Here is a 14,318-nt window from a genome sequence, read left to right as displayed (position 1 = left end):
ATCTCCCACATACAATAACTAGAATTTGCTATGCATATAGATGTAACAGGATTTTATAAATATCAAAAAAAAATGTGTTACTGCCAACTGGAATAAATCATTGTCTCAAAGAAAGTGTAGTAGTTTCATGGAATCATAGCTGATAATGTATTTTCCATGGCAACCAAACCCAGTCTCTGGTACACTGAAGGGAGTTGGCAGTTTTGATATTACTGTGCATGGGTGAGCACCTGTTTAGGAGAAAAACTAAAATGACTTAGGAAAATTACATTTACTAGAATAAAATTTAATCATGGCAGCTGACATCATTGGTTTGAATTCTTCCCAACTCAGAATGGATACCATTTTCTATAAGGGGGGCAGGATTCCCAGATCTAGCTATGCTGGATGGTCCAGGTTGCAATGAAATCAGTATATTGCAAGTATATTTCACAGTCAGATTTTTGACAGTGGATTAGGCCTTCCAGAGCAAAATCTTTTTTTCAAATAACCCTGCCCACTGCACCATTTGATTACCTATGACGATATTTAGTATGTTTTGGGTGCCCTCTTAAATTTTGTTGTGCAAATTGAATGAGAAGATTCAACTTTGCTAATTAGAGAATTCTGCATCCCACAAAATTTGGTATGCTGTGTTTGTGTTTTCATTCAAATTCCACATATTTTCTAATTTACCCTGTAGCTCCCTCTTTGATCCATGTGTTGTTTAGAAGTTTTTAGGGCTGGGAGTCTGGTTCAATGGTAGAGTGGTTGCCTAGCATGCACAAAGCCCTAGATTTAATCACCAGCCCTGAAAATAAAATGAAATAAAATAAAAGTATGTTACTAAATTTCCAAATACTTGCATCCTTCCCTTGTACTTTCATGATACTGATTTATAAATTAATTATGTTATAGTCAAAAACATTTTGTATGATTTAAATCCTTATGTGTGTTGAGGTTTGTTTTATGGACCAGAATATGGACTATTTAGCAGAATGTTCTATGTGCATTTGGAAAGATTGTATATTCTGCTGGAGTTGGATGGGATGTTCTATAAATGCCAATTACATTAAGTTGGTAGTAGTTCAGATCTTCAGTATCCTACTTCTATCTCTACTGAGAGAGGAATGCTGAATTCTGCAGTCATAATTGAAGACTTGTCTATGACCAGTTTTTGTTTAATGTGTTTTGAAGTTATATTATTAAACACATATATGTGTGTATGTGTGTGTGTGTGTGTGAGTGTGTGTGTGTGTGTGTGTATTTTGTCTTTTTGACAAATTGGTAAATAACAAGTTTAGAAAAGGCATATGTAATGTTCATTTTCACCTTTGGTAATATTTCTGGGTCTAAAGTTTCCTTGGTGTGATTTGAAAACAGACTCTACAATTTTACATTGGTATTATCATATATCTTTTCCCTAACTTTTTACAGTACAATATCTATGTCTTTCTATTTGAATAGATTTCTTTAGGCAGCACATAATAACTTAATCTTTCTTTTTATACAATCTGAAACTGTCTTTAAAATGTGCTTAGAAGATATTTTTGGATTGAAATGTACAAGCAAGTGGGGCATGGTGGTGCAAGATATTTGATATTTTTATAAATATTTTTATAAATCATAAAGTGCATAATATTTTTATAACCCTAGGGTAGGCTACTTTTCTGTTTAGTTGACTTCTTGCTGTCTGCAATTTAACTCAGTTGTTTTAAAGTTTGGAGAGGGAGGAAAAAGTGTCACCTGAAATTTCAGGGAATCTACGTGTAATGAGTCCACATTATTCTTCCAAACCTTCTTCCAGATTCTTTGCTTGCTCCCACCTTTCGGAATAGGACTATTATCTTACTGTCAAGGCAACTGGGAGGGGATGACACAGGCTGTTGGTGTACTTTCTCCCTTTCTTCCACAATAATAAAATAATATCTGGACAGGGTCATCAAAAAAAAAAAAAAAAAAAAACCAAAAAGCACATTTCCCCATCTCACTGTTTGCCTTGCGACTTAGTTCTGGCTCTTGAGATGTAAGGTGCGGTGCAGCTACTAAAACTTTCCCCCAAGGAGAGCTGACCCACACTCTGACCCCAATCTCTGCTCATTCCTTCCTCCATCCTGCTGCCTGGAATACAGACATGATGACCACAGCACCAACTGTACGTGGGACCAGGAGGAGGAGGGTCACCCTCTTGGGTTGGTAGGACAGTGAACTGTAAGAAGTCTGGGTCCCCTGAGGACTGAGGAGCAGAGCCATCTCTTCCTTTGGTGGTAAACTCCTGCTTTATATAACTGAGAAATGAGTAGCTACCCTGCTTAAACTACCACTGTTTGGAGACTTGGGTATTTGTAGAGGAACCCAATCCTAATGGACACAGTCAGGGACCAATTAATATCACACTGTGTTATATAATTACATTTTTCATTTTTTTTTGCATCAGAAATGGAACCCAGGGACACTTACCACTGAGCTTGAGCTACATCCCCAGCCCTTTTATATCTTATTTTGATCAAAATTCTTGCCAAATTGCTGAGACTGACCTTGAACTTGTGATCTTCCTGCCTCGGCCTCCCGAGCTGCTGGGATTACAGGCTTGCACCACCATGCCCCACTTGCTTGTACATTCAACAAGATTTCTGGTCAGATTGGGAGACCATCAGGGGTCAGCTAGGAGTGCCAGCCAGAAGGCTCCATTTGTACTAAGTGCTGTGTTGCATGACTTTCTCTTTGGTAGAGTTGATCTAATTAATAGCTCGTTTCCTTGGATTTGTTGCCCTGGCTGGTCTTGAACAAGTGATTCTCTTGCCTCAGCCTCTCAAGTAACTGGGAGTACAGATGGGTCCCAGTTGGGCTCCATATTGATTTTTAATGCCGAGGTTTTCTAGCGAGGCAGTAACAATGAGCTGATGTCATTCTCTCTCAGCTTTGCAGACAGAAGGCCTTAAACATCCACCTGATGGCAGCAAACAGAACTTGAGGCAGGAGCTCTCCAAAGGAAATAATCTGCCTCTAGGAAGCACATCTCTTATTAATTTATCAAGGGTTATATTTTCGAAACTACATTTTCTGGAAAAATTGTAAATGTGATTTAAGAGTCAAATGTTAACGTCCTTATCGGCCTGATTGAATGAAATTAGACCAATTAGCTACAGAGGAACCAGTTTAAACAGCTCTATTTCCCTTTAAAAAGATTCTATGACAGTTCGTCACGAAAAAGGTCAAAATACTCCCTCCCATGTGCTCTATAAACTGCAAGACTGTGGTAACATGGAGACTTGGTACCATTTTTTTAGCTTAAGGTTTTTCAGTTCATGAACTGTACTTTTGTATGCACAATAGGCCCTTAAAATTCTACCTTGATTTGATTTAATTTTTTATGCCAAGAAACTCTGTCCCTGAGGAAATAAAATATAACATAGATATTGGCAAATTCAGCCACTCCACAGGGACTTGACTCTTGAAGCACAGATGACTTCATTCCAAACCACGCCCTGATACACAATTAGATATTATGTGTGTCTTCTCAGTTGTGTGTGGATGAGTGAATGAGTCAGCGAGAGATTTAATTTCCTTTTTTACAAGGCAATCCTAGCTGCATTGCGATTAAATCCACCATGATATTTTATCTGGGTTTACAGAAGAAATATCAAGGACTTTCAACACGCACATGAACTTAGAATAAATATGAAATCCTCTCAAAATTATTGATCCATGCTTTTGAGAACATACTCCCTAGAAAATAACTCAAGAGGAAAAAAGGAATTCGCAAACACTACAGTTGTTATTGCATGACAGAGGGGAAAAAAAATTGGTAAAAATCCAAATGCTCAAAGGAGAGAAGCTTATTCTAGTTTGTCAGCACTATAGAATGTTTTATGACTATGAAATAACAAATGTGAAAACTTTGGTGAGTGAAAACAGGGTGAGAAAATGATAAATAGTGATTTTCTTTGCTTAGGTGTGCAGAATGGGCTGTGCCTGAAAACAGTATTGGCATCCACGGTGCAGGGCACGTTCACTGGAGCAGTAGGAGTCAGTAGGTGCTTAGTGATTGCTCTCTGTCCTTGCCTACAGGCCTCTGTGTCTTTGTTAGTATACAGGGCCCATTTTAGCACCTCCTCCTTGGGGTCTTCTATTTATAAATCCTGTAAAGATTTCAGCTCAGTCTTGTTCTCCATAGAATCCCCAGCACACAGCACTGGGTCAAGCTAACCTGCAGAATCACATTTTGTGCAAATTAGAAAAAAACAAAAAGTCATTTCTGAGTGGCTGTGTCCCCATGCTGGGGCACAAGGCTTAGTGAGTCCTGCCTGGGGGATGCATCTCAGCCCCCTCTAGAAAACTACTCCTCTATACATAGGAATGCCACCTAGCAGTACCTGGAGTAAAGTAAGTGCTCAGTAAATATTTGTGCCATGAATGAGTAGACCAAGTTGAGGAGGACTAAATTTTTCTTCTGGGTGCTCTTTACAGATGTCCCAGTTCTATCCAAGATCTTTGAACAAGTCTGTTTACCAGTCTCTAAAATGGGAAGGAACAGGTCACTACCATCCTCATCAGCTCTAAAAGGCTACGACTTCTGTGCCTGCTACTTGTAAGGTGCTCAGAGGCTCCTTCAAGGAGCCATTCTTCACAACTACAGTCCCTTGTCTGGAGGGTGGGGATAATATAGCTCTTTCCCAACACAATCTCCTAGAATCCTGGGAATTGCCTGAGTGATGGCATATCTTATGTTATTGTGCATTCCTTTGAAGACAGATAAGTCTTGTGCTAATGGAACTTAAGATGCATCTCCTAGATAGCCTTAGGACAGAACACCAGAAACAACTAGTGATTAGAGAGGTTAGAAATTTCCACCCAACCCACAAAGAGGGAGAAGGCTGAGATACGGTTATAAAAACTCTCAAATGGTAAGATTCAGAGAGCTTCTGGGTTGATGGTCACATCAAGGTGCCGGGAAGGTGGCACCCCCAGAGAGGGCATGCGAGCTCCACACACCCCCACCTCACATACCTTGACCGTGCTTCATTCTGGTGAATCCTGGAAACCAAGGAGGGGGCTGGAGGAAGCTCTGTGTCTTTATGGCCAGTTGGTAAGAACTACAGGTGGCTCCTGGGACTTACGCCAGGAGTCTGAAGTGGGGACCGTGTTGTGGAATTGAGTCCTTAGCTTGTGGGGTCTGTGCCAACTCTGAGTAGTTAAGAGTCCGCATTACATGGAATGGCAAGTAAACCTCAAGACCATTCTCGGAGTGATGTTTCGGACACCAAATGTCGGCGAGGGGCAGAATTTTCCACATCGACAACCAATTCCCTGAGACTCTGGACTCTTCCCCCTGCATGTGAGTTTCTTTCACTGTCCTCCCTGCAGCCCAGAGCGAGCCCTCAACCATGGGAGCCCACCCTCTCAGGCCCATCCCAAGTTACCTACTGCTGCTCCCTGACCTTGTTTCTGACCCAAATCAGTGTGTTCACTGGTTCTCAGACTTCACTGTACTTCACAAGGGGATGTGAGAAAGTTTAAGCAGAAAGCTAGATTTGCAGGACAAGCCAGCCCTGTTCTGGAATCTGTGATAAATATGCCTGAATGATTCTGACTTTTGGCAGCTTCTTCCTTTCTTCTGTCTGCATTCACAGATTTGGAAATTACATTCCCTCAGACTCTTTCTACATCCCCCTACCTCTAGTGACTGCTATCAGACAAGCTGATAAGAGGTAGGACTCAGGGTAGGGCTGCTGGTGAGGGCTTGCGGCTGACCATGTCTCTCTCTGGATCATTTAGCAGTGAGGTTTATCAGCTTTATTCTCTTCTTATTCCAGGAAACACAGGGCAGGTGGAGACTCCAGAATTTATGGGCCTTACAGTTGACAGTGGATCCCCACATTCCCCATCCCCCGCCCCCTGACATATGCAATATGGACAGTGGATTTGGACCTTGCTCATGAAGTATCCTTGAGACAAATGATGGGCTGAACAGACAAGGTGTGCTGCCAGGGCTTTCTGCCCTGCCTCCACAGGCTTTTTTTATTTGGCAGATAAATTTCGGTTCTATTCTTAGCACTAATGCAGAAAACAAATGACTTCAAAAAAGAAAAGATGTAATTCTTGAGAAAGGCTTGTTGCATTTAGAAGTTTTCAGAAGCGCAGAGAGCTGTGGCCTTGGACTTGGCACACTAAACTCAGCTGCATCAGTTGTACCTCCCCAGATCCAAAGTTTGCCTGTGGTAGGGTAGACATCTCTCTGGGGAGGGATATGTTGTATCTTTTCCCAAGATAGAGGAGATTTTTGTACTCTATTTTTAGATTCAAGGTGCTATAGTTATAAGAGTCACCTTTGCTGAGTGCTGTATCAGCATTTTCTTCTGTAATTGGCTTTCCATTTTATGAAAGGGAACTTGAGGGACAGGGAGGCCAAACAACTCACCCTATGAAGCCCATGCTGGGAACCTCCAGCCCTTGGAACCACCTACAAACTCATCCATTTCATGGAGAAACGTACTCAGAGGCTGGCTTATAGTATTTCAGGTCTATGGACATGATACCTCCCAATGGAAAACTTCAGAGAAAATCTATTAAGTCAATGTTTTCATTGACTTAACTTATCACTCCCTAAGTTAACACCATCGTGTCTTGCTCAAAGAGGAAAAGAAGGTGGCAAGAGGTGTAATTCACATGGGTCAAGACTGTATACTTTTCTGCATGAATAATCATCAACAACTTTCAGTTCCTGAGTTTCTAAAGACCGCCCCCCCCCTTTTTTGGCACTGAGGATTGAACCCAGGAGCACTTAACCACTGAGCCATACCCCCAGCCCTGTGTGTGTGTATGTGTGTGTGTGTGTGTGTTAATTTTAAGACACATTGTATTAAGTTGCTTAGGGCCTTGCTAAGTTGCTGAGGCTGGCTTTGAACTTGTGATCCTTCTGCCTCAGCCATCCAAGTCGCTGGGATTACCATTCCTGGCTGACCTACCCATTTTCATCCTCAAATCTCTTGACCTCTGAGAACAGAGAAATGACACTAAGCTTGTGCTTCCAAAACTGTGTGCTGGGGTATCTGAAGTCACTACGGCAAACTCACAGAGACATTGTGGGGCATCTTAAAATTCCCAGGGTAGCACATCAGTGCTGGGTCTTTGTTGGCCCTCAGGAGCTCCAGTTCACAGTCTGACATTAGTGCAACACAGCTCACTTCATTCCTTTTGGTGATACCTAATCTTAGCCGAGCTGGGGTTTTGGATGTTGCTGTGATAAAAAGTACACACAGAAAAGCTGTGAAACAGGAACCGAAGGTGGCATGGTCCAACCTGCTTCTACAGTTTGAGAAGCTGTGCTGGGCCCCACAGCCCACACCTACCACTAGCAAGTAATCACGGTTTCTCCTATGAAATGGAAATATAATTCTTTTCTTTCAATTTATGCTCGTTTTTCAAAAAGGCAATTAAGTTGTTAAGACATAGACACCTAAGTCACCTAGATCTACCTACTTAGTAAGGGAGTTGTGAGTATGTATTTGCCCTTGGGAATCTGAAAATAATCATGGAGACATTGCTCACTGCGAATCAAGAATTCTGGAACTTCTACCCCATGCCTCATATAGTGCCACTAGGGGCCATCTTGAAGGGGAGGGCCGTGATTCCAGAAGAGGCAAGACCAAGGGCTCACAGCTGTCTTCATGCTTAAATTACCTGGGAATTGGCCTAAGGGTCAGTTTAGGTCAAACTCATTCTTTTGCAGCTTTACTGGGAGGGAGATGTCTCAAGTCACAGTACATTGCATATAGAGCCTGAGGTCAGGAAATTGGAGGGGTGGGTCTCTGCAGTTAGAATCCAGGAAGGAGATACTCTTTTTGGATACAATGGAAGAAGAGGGAGGAATGTTCTTTTCAGGAGACCATGGGGAGTCATCAATGAGAAGGTCCCATGTGTGTGCACAGGTATGTTCGATGTGCACATTCACAGAATAAACAGTCCAACTGTGCAGGGAACCAATGGCTCCACTGGTGGATGGATGGGAGGCCTCCTTGGAGGGGAATGAAAACAGTCCCCAGCATTTGGCAGGCTCACCACCAGCAAGTGTGCCAGGGGCTTCCCTTCGTGAAAAAAAAGTGTGTGTAGGGGGGTCACTCTCCACGCGAGCCCTTGAGAACCTAAGTGGGGTCTGGTTCATGGGGGGGGGGCCACCGTGGGAAAGGAACTCCAGTGGAGACAGAGGCTGCAAGCTTGGGAGCCTTGGCACTGAGGTCTTGGGAGCTGCAGCTGAGAAGGCCCTGGTTGATACCCAAAGAAAAATAGATGGAAGGGAATGGTGGTGACTTCAGGAAATGAGACTCAGTCACCAGGAAAACAACAGCTGCAGTAATAAGCAAGGATGAGACTTTTCCAGAGGGGAGCAGGTGTCACCTCTCCCTCTCTGGTGGGTGCTCTTCCACCCAACAGTGTCAGCCCTGCTCTCCTGCACCCCAGCTTCTCCGGAGTTTCCCTCCCACATGCCGCCATTGCCTTTCCTGGCTGGGATCACCCATAAAAGCCTATATCTGGATTTTTAATTCCCTGGCTCCTTCTCAGTGGTGGCCAGGAGCAGGTGCCCTGCAGCTGTAGGTCACACTGGGTGAGATTGGCATGGGACACTGTTATTTTTGCCTTCCCACAGGGGCCTGCTCTTCTTAGAGGGGAGTAGTGACCATTGCTGATCTATTCCAACTACAAAAGAAGACACAAAACCCACCAGAAAGAAAAAATAAATTTTAAAGAAGAGGGGGAGGAAAGAAATCAGTGGAGGAAAGCTAAGTTTGAAATTCACTGCCCTGTCCACAGCACAGTTGCAGGCCTATCTGTGTGGCTGGCCACCGGCTGAGGATGGCTGGGATGGTCCAAGTCCCTTCATTGGTGGAGGGGCCACACCTGTTCAGGTGAGCTGTTCCCAGGACCACACCAGATAGAGAAGAAAAGCAGGCCAATAGGAAGGGGCCATGTGTATTTCACTTTTGCTGATTGATTCCTGGAGAAATGGAGTCATGGGTGGTCAAGAAAGAAAATAGGATCAAGAAGTGAGAACATGCAAATACTCCAACTAGTCCTTTTGAAGCCAGATTTAAAATTAGGTAGTCAGTGTACTTAGGTAAATCGGGTCTAATATCGAGTGAAATCTAAAATGGAGGCCATGAGAATGAATTCCCGGAAAAGCTGAGCAACTCTCGGAATCTTAATGAAGTCCAGGAAACAGCCCCCAGCAGATCTGAAGATAGCCCATCCCAAAGAAATGTTAATGAACAGCAAACTTAAAGATGCTGACTCGGAAGTGCCCAGATTACCTCTTTGGCCCACCTGTGTCCCAACCCTTCGGGCCTTCCCACCTACATTCCATCACCGAAAACTATAAAATGGAGAGACAACCCGCACTTCCACGGATTCCATCTCTTGGGTCCCCTTCTTCCTCCGGGAGAAGTCTTTTCTGCTGTCCTTTAATAAACTTCTAATTTCTACTGTGACCTTGCCTCGACGTGCTTCTCTGGTGTTATTCTTCAACATTGGGGAAGCACGGACTCGTCACTGGTCAACAGCGGTAACACTTTGTCCAGAGGACAAAGAGACAGACAAAAGTCAGAGAGAGCCCATCTCTCCTCACATCCTCTGTGGTTGGGGATCATCCTCTTATTGGGAAAGCCTCTCGTGGTTCTGACTGAACTAAACCACTCCAATGGCCAAATATTAGTCCTTTCAACATGCATCCTCATAGTTTTGACCCAGACAGATCTGTTTTTGATCTTGTTCTAGTTTACAGGGTATTTCATGGCAGGTTGTATACAGTGGCAGGCAGCCATGCAACATCTGCATTTAGCAGGCAGCCCCACATATTATCAGAGGTGCTTAGATAGAGGGGTGCTTGTCACAGCCAACAACACAGACTGATGTATGTGCCGCCATCTGTGAGTAGCAGAGTCAAGGCGTGATTAGTTCCACTGCTAACTGTTATGAGGCTGTCTTTATAACAACAGACACGTAAAAATTATGGCTCCCCGCGAGGCTTCAGCAGCCTACCGCTGTGCTGGGTAAGCCACTTCATTCGTTCAGGCAGGTTTGCTCGGGCTTTTTACAGGAGACATAATTGCTTTTGTTACACATTCACAGGAATCAGGAAAAGACATTCTTTATGGTCCTCATTTCCAATGCCCTACTTACCAACTTCATCCCTGATGTTTGCAAGTTCGATTGACAGCTCTTTTTCTTTCACAAGGGCACTTTCATTCTGAAAAAACAAAACGGATACCGAGAGTCCCCTAGTTTTATGCTAAATAAGTACTTTCACATGTTTAATTAATGAATCATATTAAGCAAATATTTATAAGTCCAGCCCTTAAGGAGATAATTTTTCTAATTATATAAGCATATAAAAACTTACAAAGCCAATTCTGACTCATTCATTTGTATTCATTCAAATGGCAAAGCCTGCAATATAATATTAATAACACCCATGGTTGTGCTTTTCTGTTACACTCTTGTAAATCATCCTGCCACAATTTCTTGCACATCTGTCTCCTACACATCAATAAACTGTCATATATTATTATACACCACTAACTCCTGTAACTAGTTGAGATTTTTGACCTTGAAAAAGTCCATGGTTTCGTTCTCTGAGGGACAGAATCTTGCTTTGCCACTGTCCCCTTAAACTTACCCTTTTGTCCATACCTGGGTAGCTACCTAATGAATAATGGCGATCAGAACAGAAGCCTTGACTTGAAACATTCTCAGCAACAGTGCTTCAGGTTTCCAATTTTTTTGGTTCCACTATTGACGTTAATAGAAGGGACAGGAAGAAATCACACATAGTGCAAAGTATGCCATTTGCAACTCACTGACCACCACATTGTTTTCAAATCAAATATTTTCCATGACTCATAATAGAGAAGTAGTTGAAGATGGGCTGAATGTGTGAGCTGGGTGACTGGGTCACCATAAAGAGTTTATTATGATTTTATTACTAAATAACACCACCAATATTAGGAATGCTGGCAATAAGTCAGAGATACCAGCCCTTCAAAGAAAATCTGTCACTCAACAGAATGTAATCCCAAAGTAAGTTGATTTCCAGAGAGAGAATTTTGGCTAAAATGTAGACCAAACACCTAGTTTAGATATCATTAGGACCTTGTGAATATTTTTTATGCTTTGCATGTTCAATGTCCTCCAAAGGCCCGTGTTAAAGGCTTGGTCCCCAGGATGGTGCCATCGGGAGATGCTGTGGAGCCTTTAAGAGGTGGGGCTTACTGGGAGGTCCTTAGGTCATTGGGGGCATTTAAGGGGATTGTGGGATCTCTTTTCTCTTTTTTGCTTCATAAGGTGGCCATGAGGTGAGCAGTTTGCTCTGTCACATGCTGCCTTCGCTGTCTACCACCCAGGAGAAGCCCAAAGCAATGAGCTCAATTGATCTTGGGCTGGAACCTCCAAAACTTTGATCCAAAATAAAACTTTTCTCTTTAAGTTAATCATCTAAGGTATTTTGTTATAACTAATATAATGTTCTTTCCTTACTTTGCTTTTGATTTCAGCACCTCTGATGAACCTGTGCTCAATGAATGAAACTAAAGGTGATTCTCAGAATCTGCAGGTGCTGCATTTGGACTTGGGTAACAAGGGTTGCTACTTTGAGTTCCTAGGAGAATTTTGGGTTATCCAAAAGGCCTATGCTAAGCAAAGTCATAATATTCTTAATACCAAAAATAGAACTTTTTTCATAAAAAATCGAGAATTATTATTGTCACAAGTATAAACAATTATTAGCTAATATTTCTTTTTAAGAAAGTAGCAACAGATCCATCCTTTGAGGGACAATGGACTCTGCTGTGGTCTAAATGTTTGTGTCCCCCAAGTTCATGTGTCAAAATCTTAACACCCAAGGTGATGTTATTAGGGGTTGGGGCGTTTGGAAGGTGATTAGGTCAGAAGGTGGAGCCCTCATGAATGGGATTACAGAACAGCCTTGCCCTTTCAGCAAGTGAGGATACAGCAAGAAGCCACTATAAGTGGGTCCTCACCAGGCACCAGATCTGTTGGCACCTTGATCTTGGACTTCCCAGCCTCCAGAACTGTAAGAAGTAAATTTCTCTTGTTTATAAGCCACCCAATTTAAGATATTTTGTGATAGCAGCCCAAATGAACTACGATGGGGGTTCCCCCATCTCATCCAGTCTCCAGCAGCCTTGCTTTCCCTGAATTCAGGGCTGAGAGTGTCCATCTTCCTAATGGTTAAATGACGCTACCTCCATGCCATACCCACTGCACAGGGTTGCCATGAGGGTTAAATAAAGTGACATATGTGATGAACTTGCAAGAGTGTCCAGCACTTAGCAAGCTCATTCCAGTGTTAGGTGTTGTTATAGTTGCAGGGATTCTTTTTATTTTATTTGCAAGTAGATAATATCCTATAACTAATAGGTACTTTTCCATGTTAATTATCAACTGTGTTTCTAATTTACACATCATTCTTGTCCTCTGGGTCTGGAGCACCTCCCTGGCTCTGCCCAGACTCTACTCAAAGGTGTTTTTTTTTTTTTTTTTTTTTCTGAACTGGAGATCAAGCCCAGGGGTCTCACACATGCTAGGCATGCACTTCCTCCCTGAGCCACATCTGCAGCCCCAACACTAAGTTTTGATGCAGCTCAAAGAATGAAGAACCCAGAAGAGGGGAAAACGTCCTAATCAAACTAATCCCAGGGATTACACACTGTTCTAACAATATTGCCAGCTGACAACCAACTTGTTAGTGTTTTGGACAGTGGTTATTGCATTATTTACCATAAGATAATCTTAAACTAATAAAAAAAAAACCTAACTTGCTTCTCCTTATCAAAGACAATTTTGAATACTCATATCCTCTAATTCCCAAACACAGCCAGAGAACTGAAACCCTGGATTTATCAGTTGAGAAATAGCCTCAGCCAGGTGTAGCAGGGAACCGCCAGAACTTAACAAAAACAACAAACTAACTTCCATTTCTATTCCAAAGCCAACACATTTCCCTGAGCTCCTGTAGGCCTATCAGATCTTAGCAGAGTCCTGCCCCCAGGGGTTTTCCACATCACAACAGACCATTCTGGCTAAAATGCAGACCAAATACTGAGTGCAAATACCATCAGGGCCTTGTGAATGTTTGCTATACTTTGCAAGTTCAATGTCTCCCCAAAGCCCATGTGTTAAAGGCTTGGTCCCCAGGGGGGTGCTAGTGGGAGATGCTGTGGAGCCTTTAAGAGGTGGTGGTGGGGGGCACAGAATAGTCAGGCATTTGGAGAAGGAGTGGCTGGAAGGCCCCTTGAGGGGACTGGACTCAACAGGTACCTACTGGTGATGGAGGAGGTGGAGGATGAAGACTGAATCACTTCAGTGGAAAGCTAATGCCGACACTTGGTGGCCAGGCCTTTAGGAGAAACAAGTAAGATTGACAGGGAAGGGGTGAGAGAATTAAAAAAAAAAGGAGCATGGGGGGAAAGAAGACGGATGGGAAGAGATGTGAAAGGAGAAGTGGGAAGGAAACAGAAGTGAGACTGGAGACCCTGAACCTTCCCCACCTGAGCAAGCAGGCTGCCATTAGCCTGAATAAGGGCTGGGGTGTGGCTCAGTGGTAGAGTGCCTGCCTCACAAGCAGTTGATCCCCAGCAGCACCAAACATTTAAAAATAAAATAAAGACTGTACAAGGCTGACCCCATCCAGTCTCGAATGCCCGGCCCTCTTATTTTCAGGTTCACACTAGAAAACCAACCAGTTTCAAGTAGAGTCATCAGATGCCTCAGCAAGGAAGGGTAGGCTGCCGAACATAAGCTACAAACTCCTGACTAAAATTTAAGGAACATACGAGGGTCGGGGATGTCATTCAGTGGTGGAGTACTTGCCTAGCACGCAAGAGTCCTGGGTTCCATCCCCAGCACAGTGCCGAATAAAAGACGGGTCTGTAATTTCTGGCTAAACATTATTCACTAATTAATAAAGATTATTATCCATGCTAACCTCTACCTAGCACTGATTATAGGCCAGGCCCAGGGCTGGGTGAGCCTTTTCCCTCATACTACTCAAAATATAGTTGTCTCTTGGTGTCAGCGGAACTTGGTTCCAGGATCCCCAGCCCCAACTAGGATACCAACATTCATAGATGCTCAAGTCCCTGATATAAGATGTGTAGTATTTGCATATAACCCATGGATACCCTCCTGCAGACTTTAAATCATCTCTAGATGATTTATAATACCTAATTATAAATCTTGCCTAATAAGAGTTATAAATGGCTCTTATGCTGTATTATTTAGGGGATGGTGACAAGAAAAAAAAAGGTCTGCACATGTTCAATCAG

The 14,318-nt window shown here is 43.0% G+C and overlaps 1 protein-coding gene across 4 annotated transcripts in view; it reads right to left on the bottom strand.

Moving 5' to 3' along the window:
• Mtus2 (microtubule associated scaffold protein 2) overlaps nucleotides 1-14,318 on the bottom strand; it is a 567,575-nt gene that overhangs the window by 42,507 nt on the left and 510,750 nt on the right. For all 4 annotated transcript variants that reach the window (XM_048800772.1, XM_048800774.1, XM_048800773.1 and 1 more), the window contains one exon: nucleotides 10,156-10,222. In XM_048800772.1, the coding sequence (XP_048656729.1) occupies nucleotides 10,156-10,222 (67 nt within the window). The remainder of the gene's footprint in view (nucleotides 1-10,155; nucleotides 10,223-14,318) is intronic.

The sequence above is a fragment of the Marmota marmota genome, unplaced genomic scaffold, assembly GCF_001458135.2.
Source record: "Marmota marmota marmota unplaced genomic scaffold, marMar, whole genome shotgun sequence".
Classification (NCBI taxonomy): Eukaryota; Metazoa; Chordata; class Mammalia; order Rodentia; family Sciuridae; genus Marmota; species Marmota marmota.
Note: the sequence above shows the minus strand (reverse complement) of the source record. Positions and strands in the feature narration are given on the sequence as shown.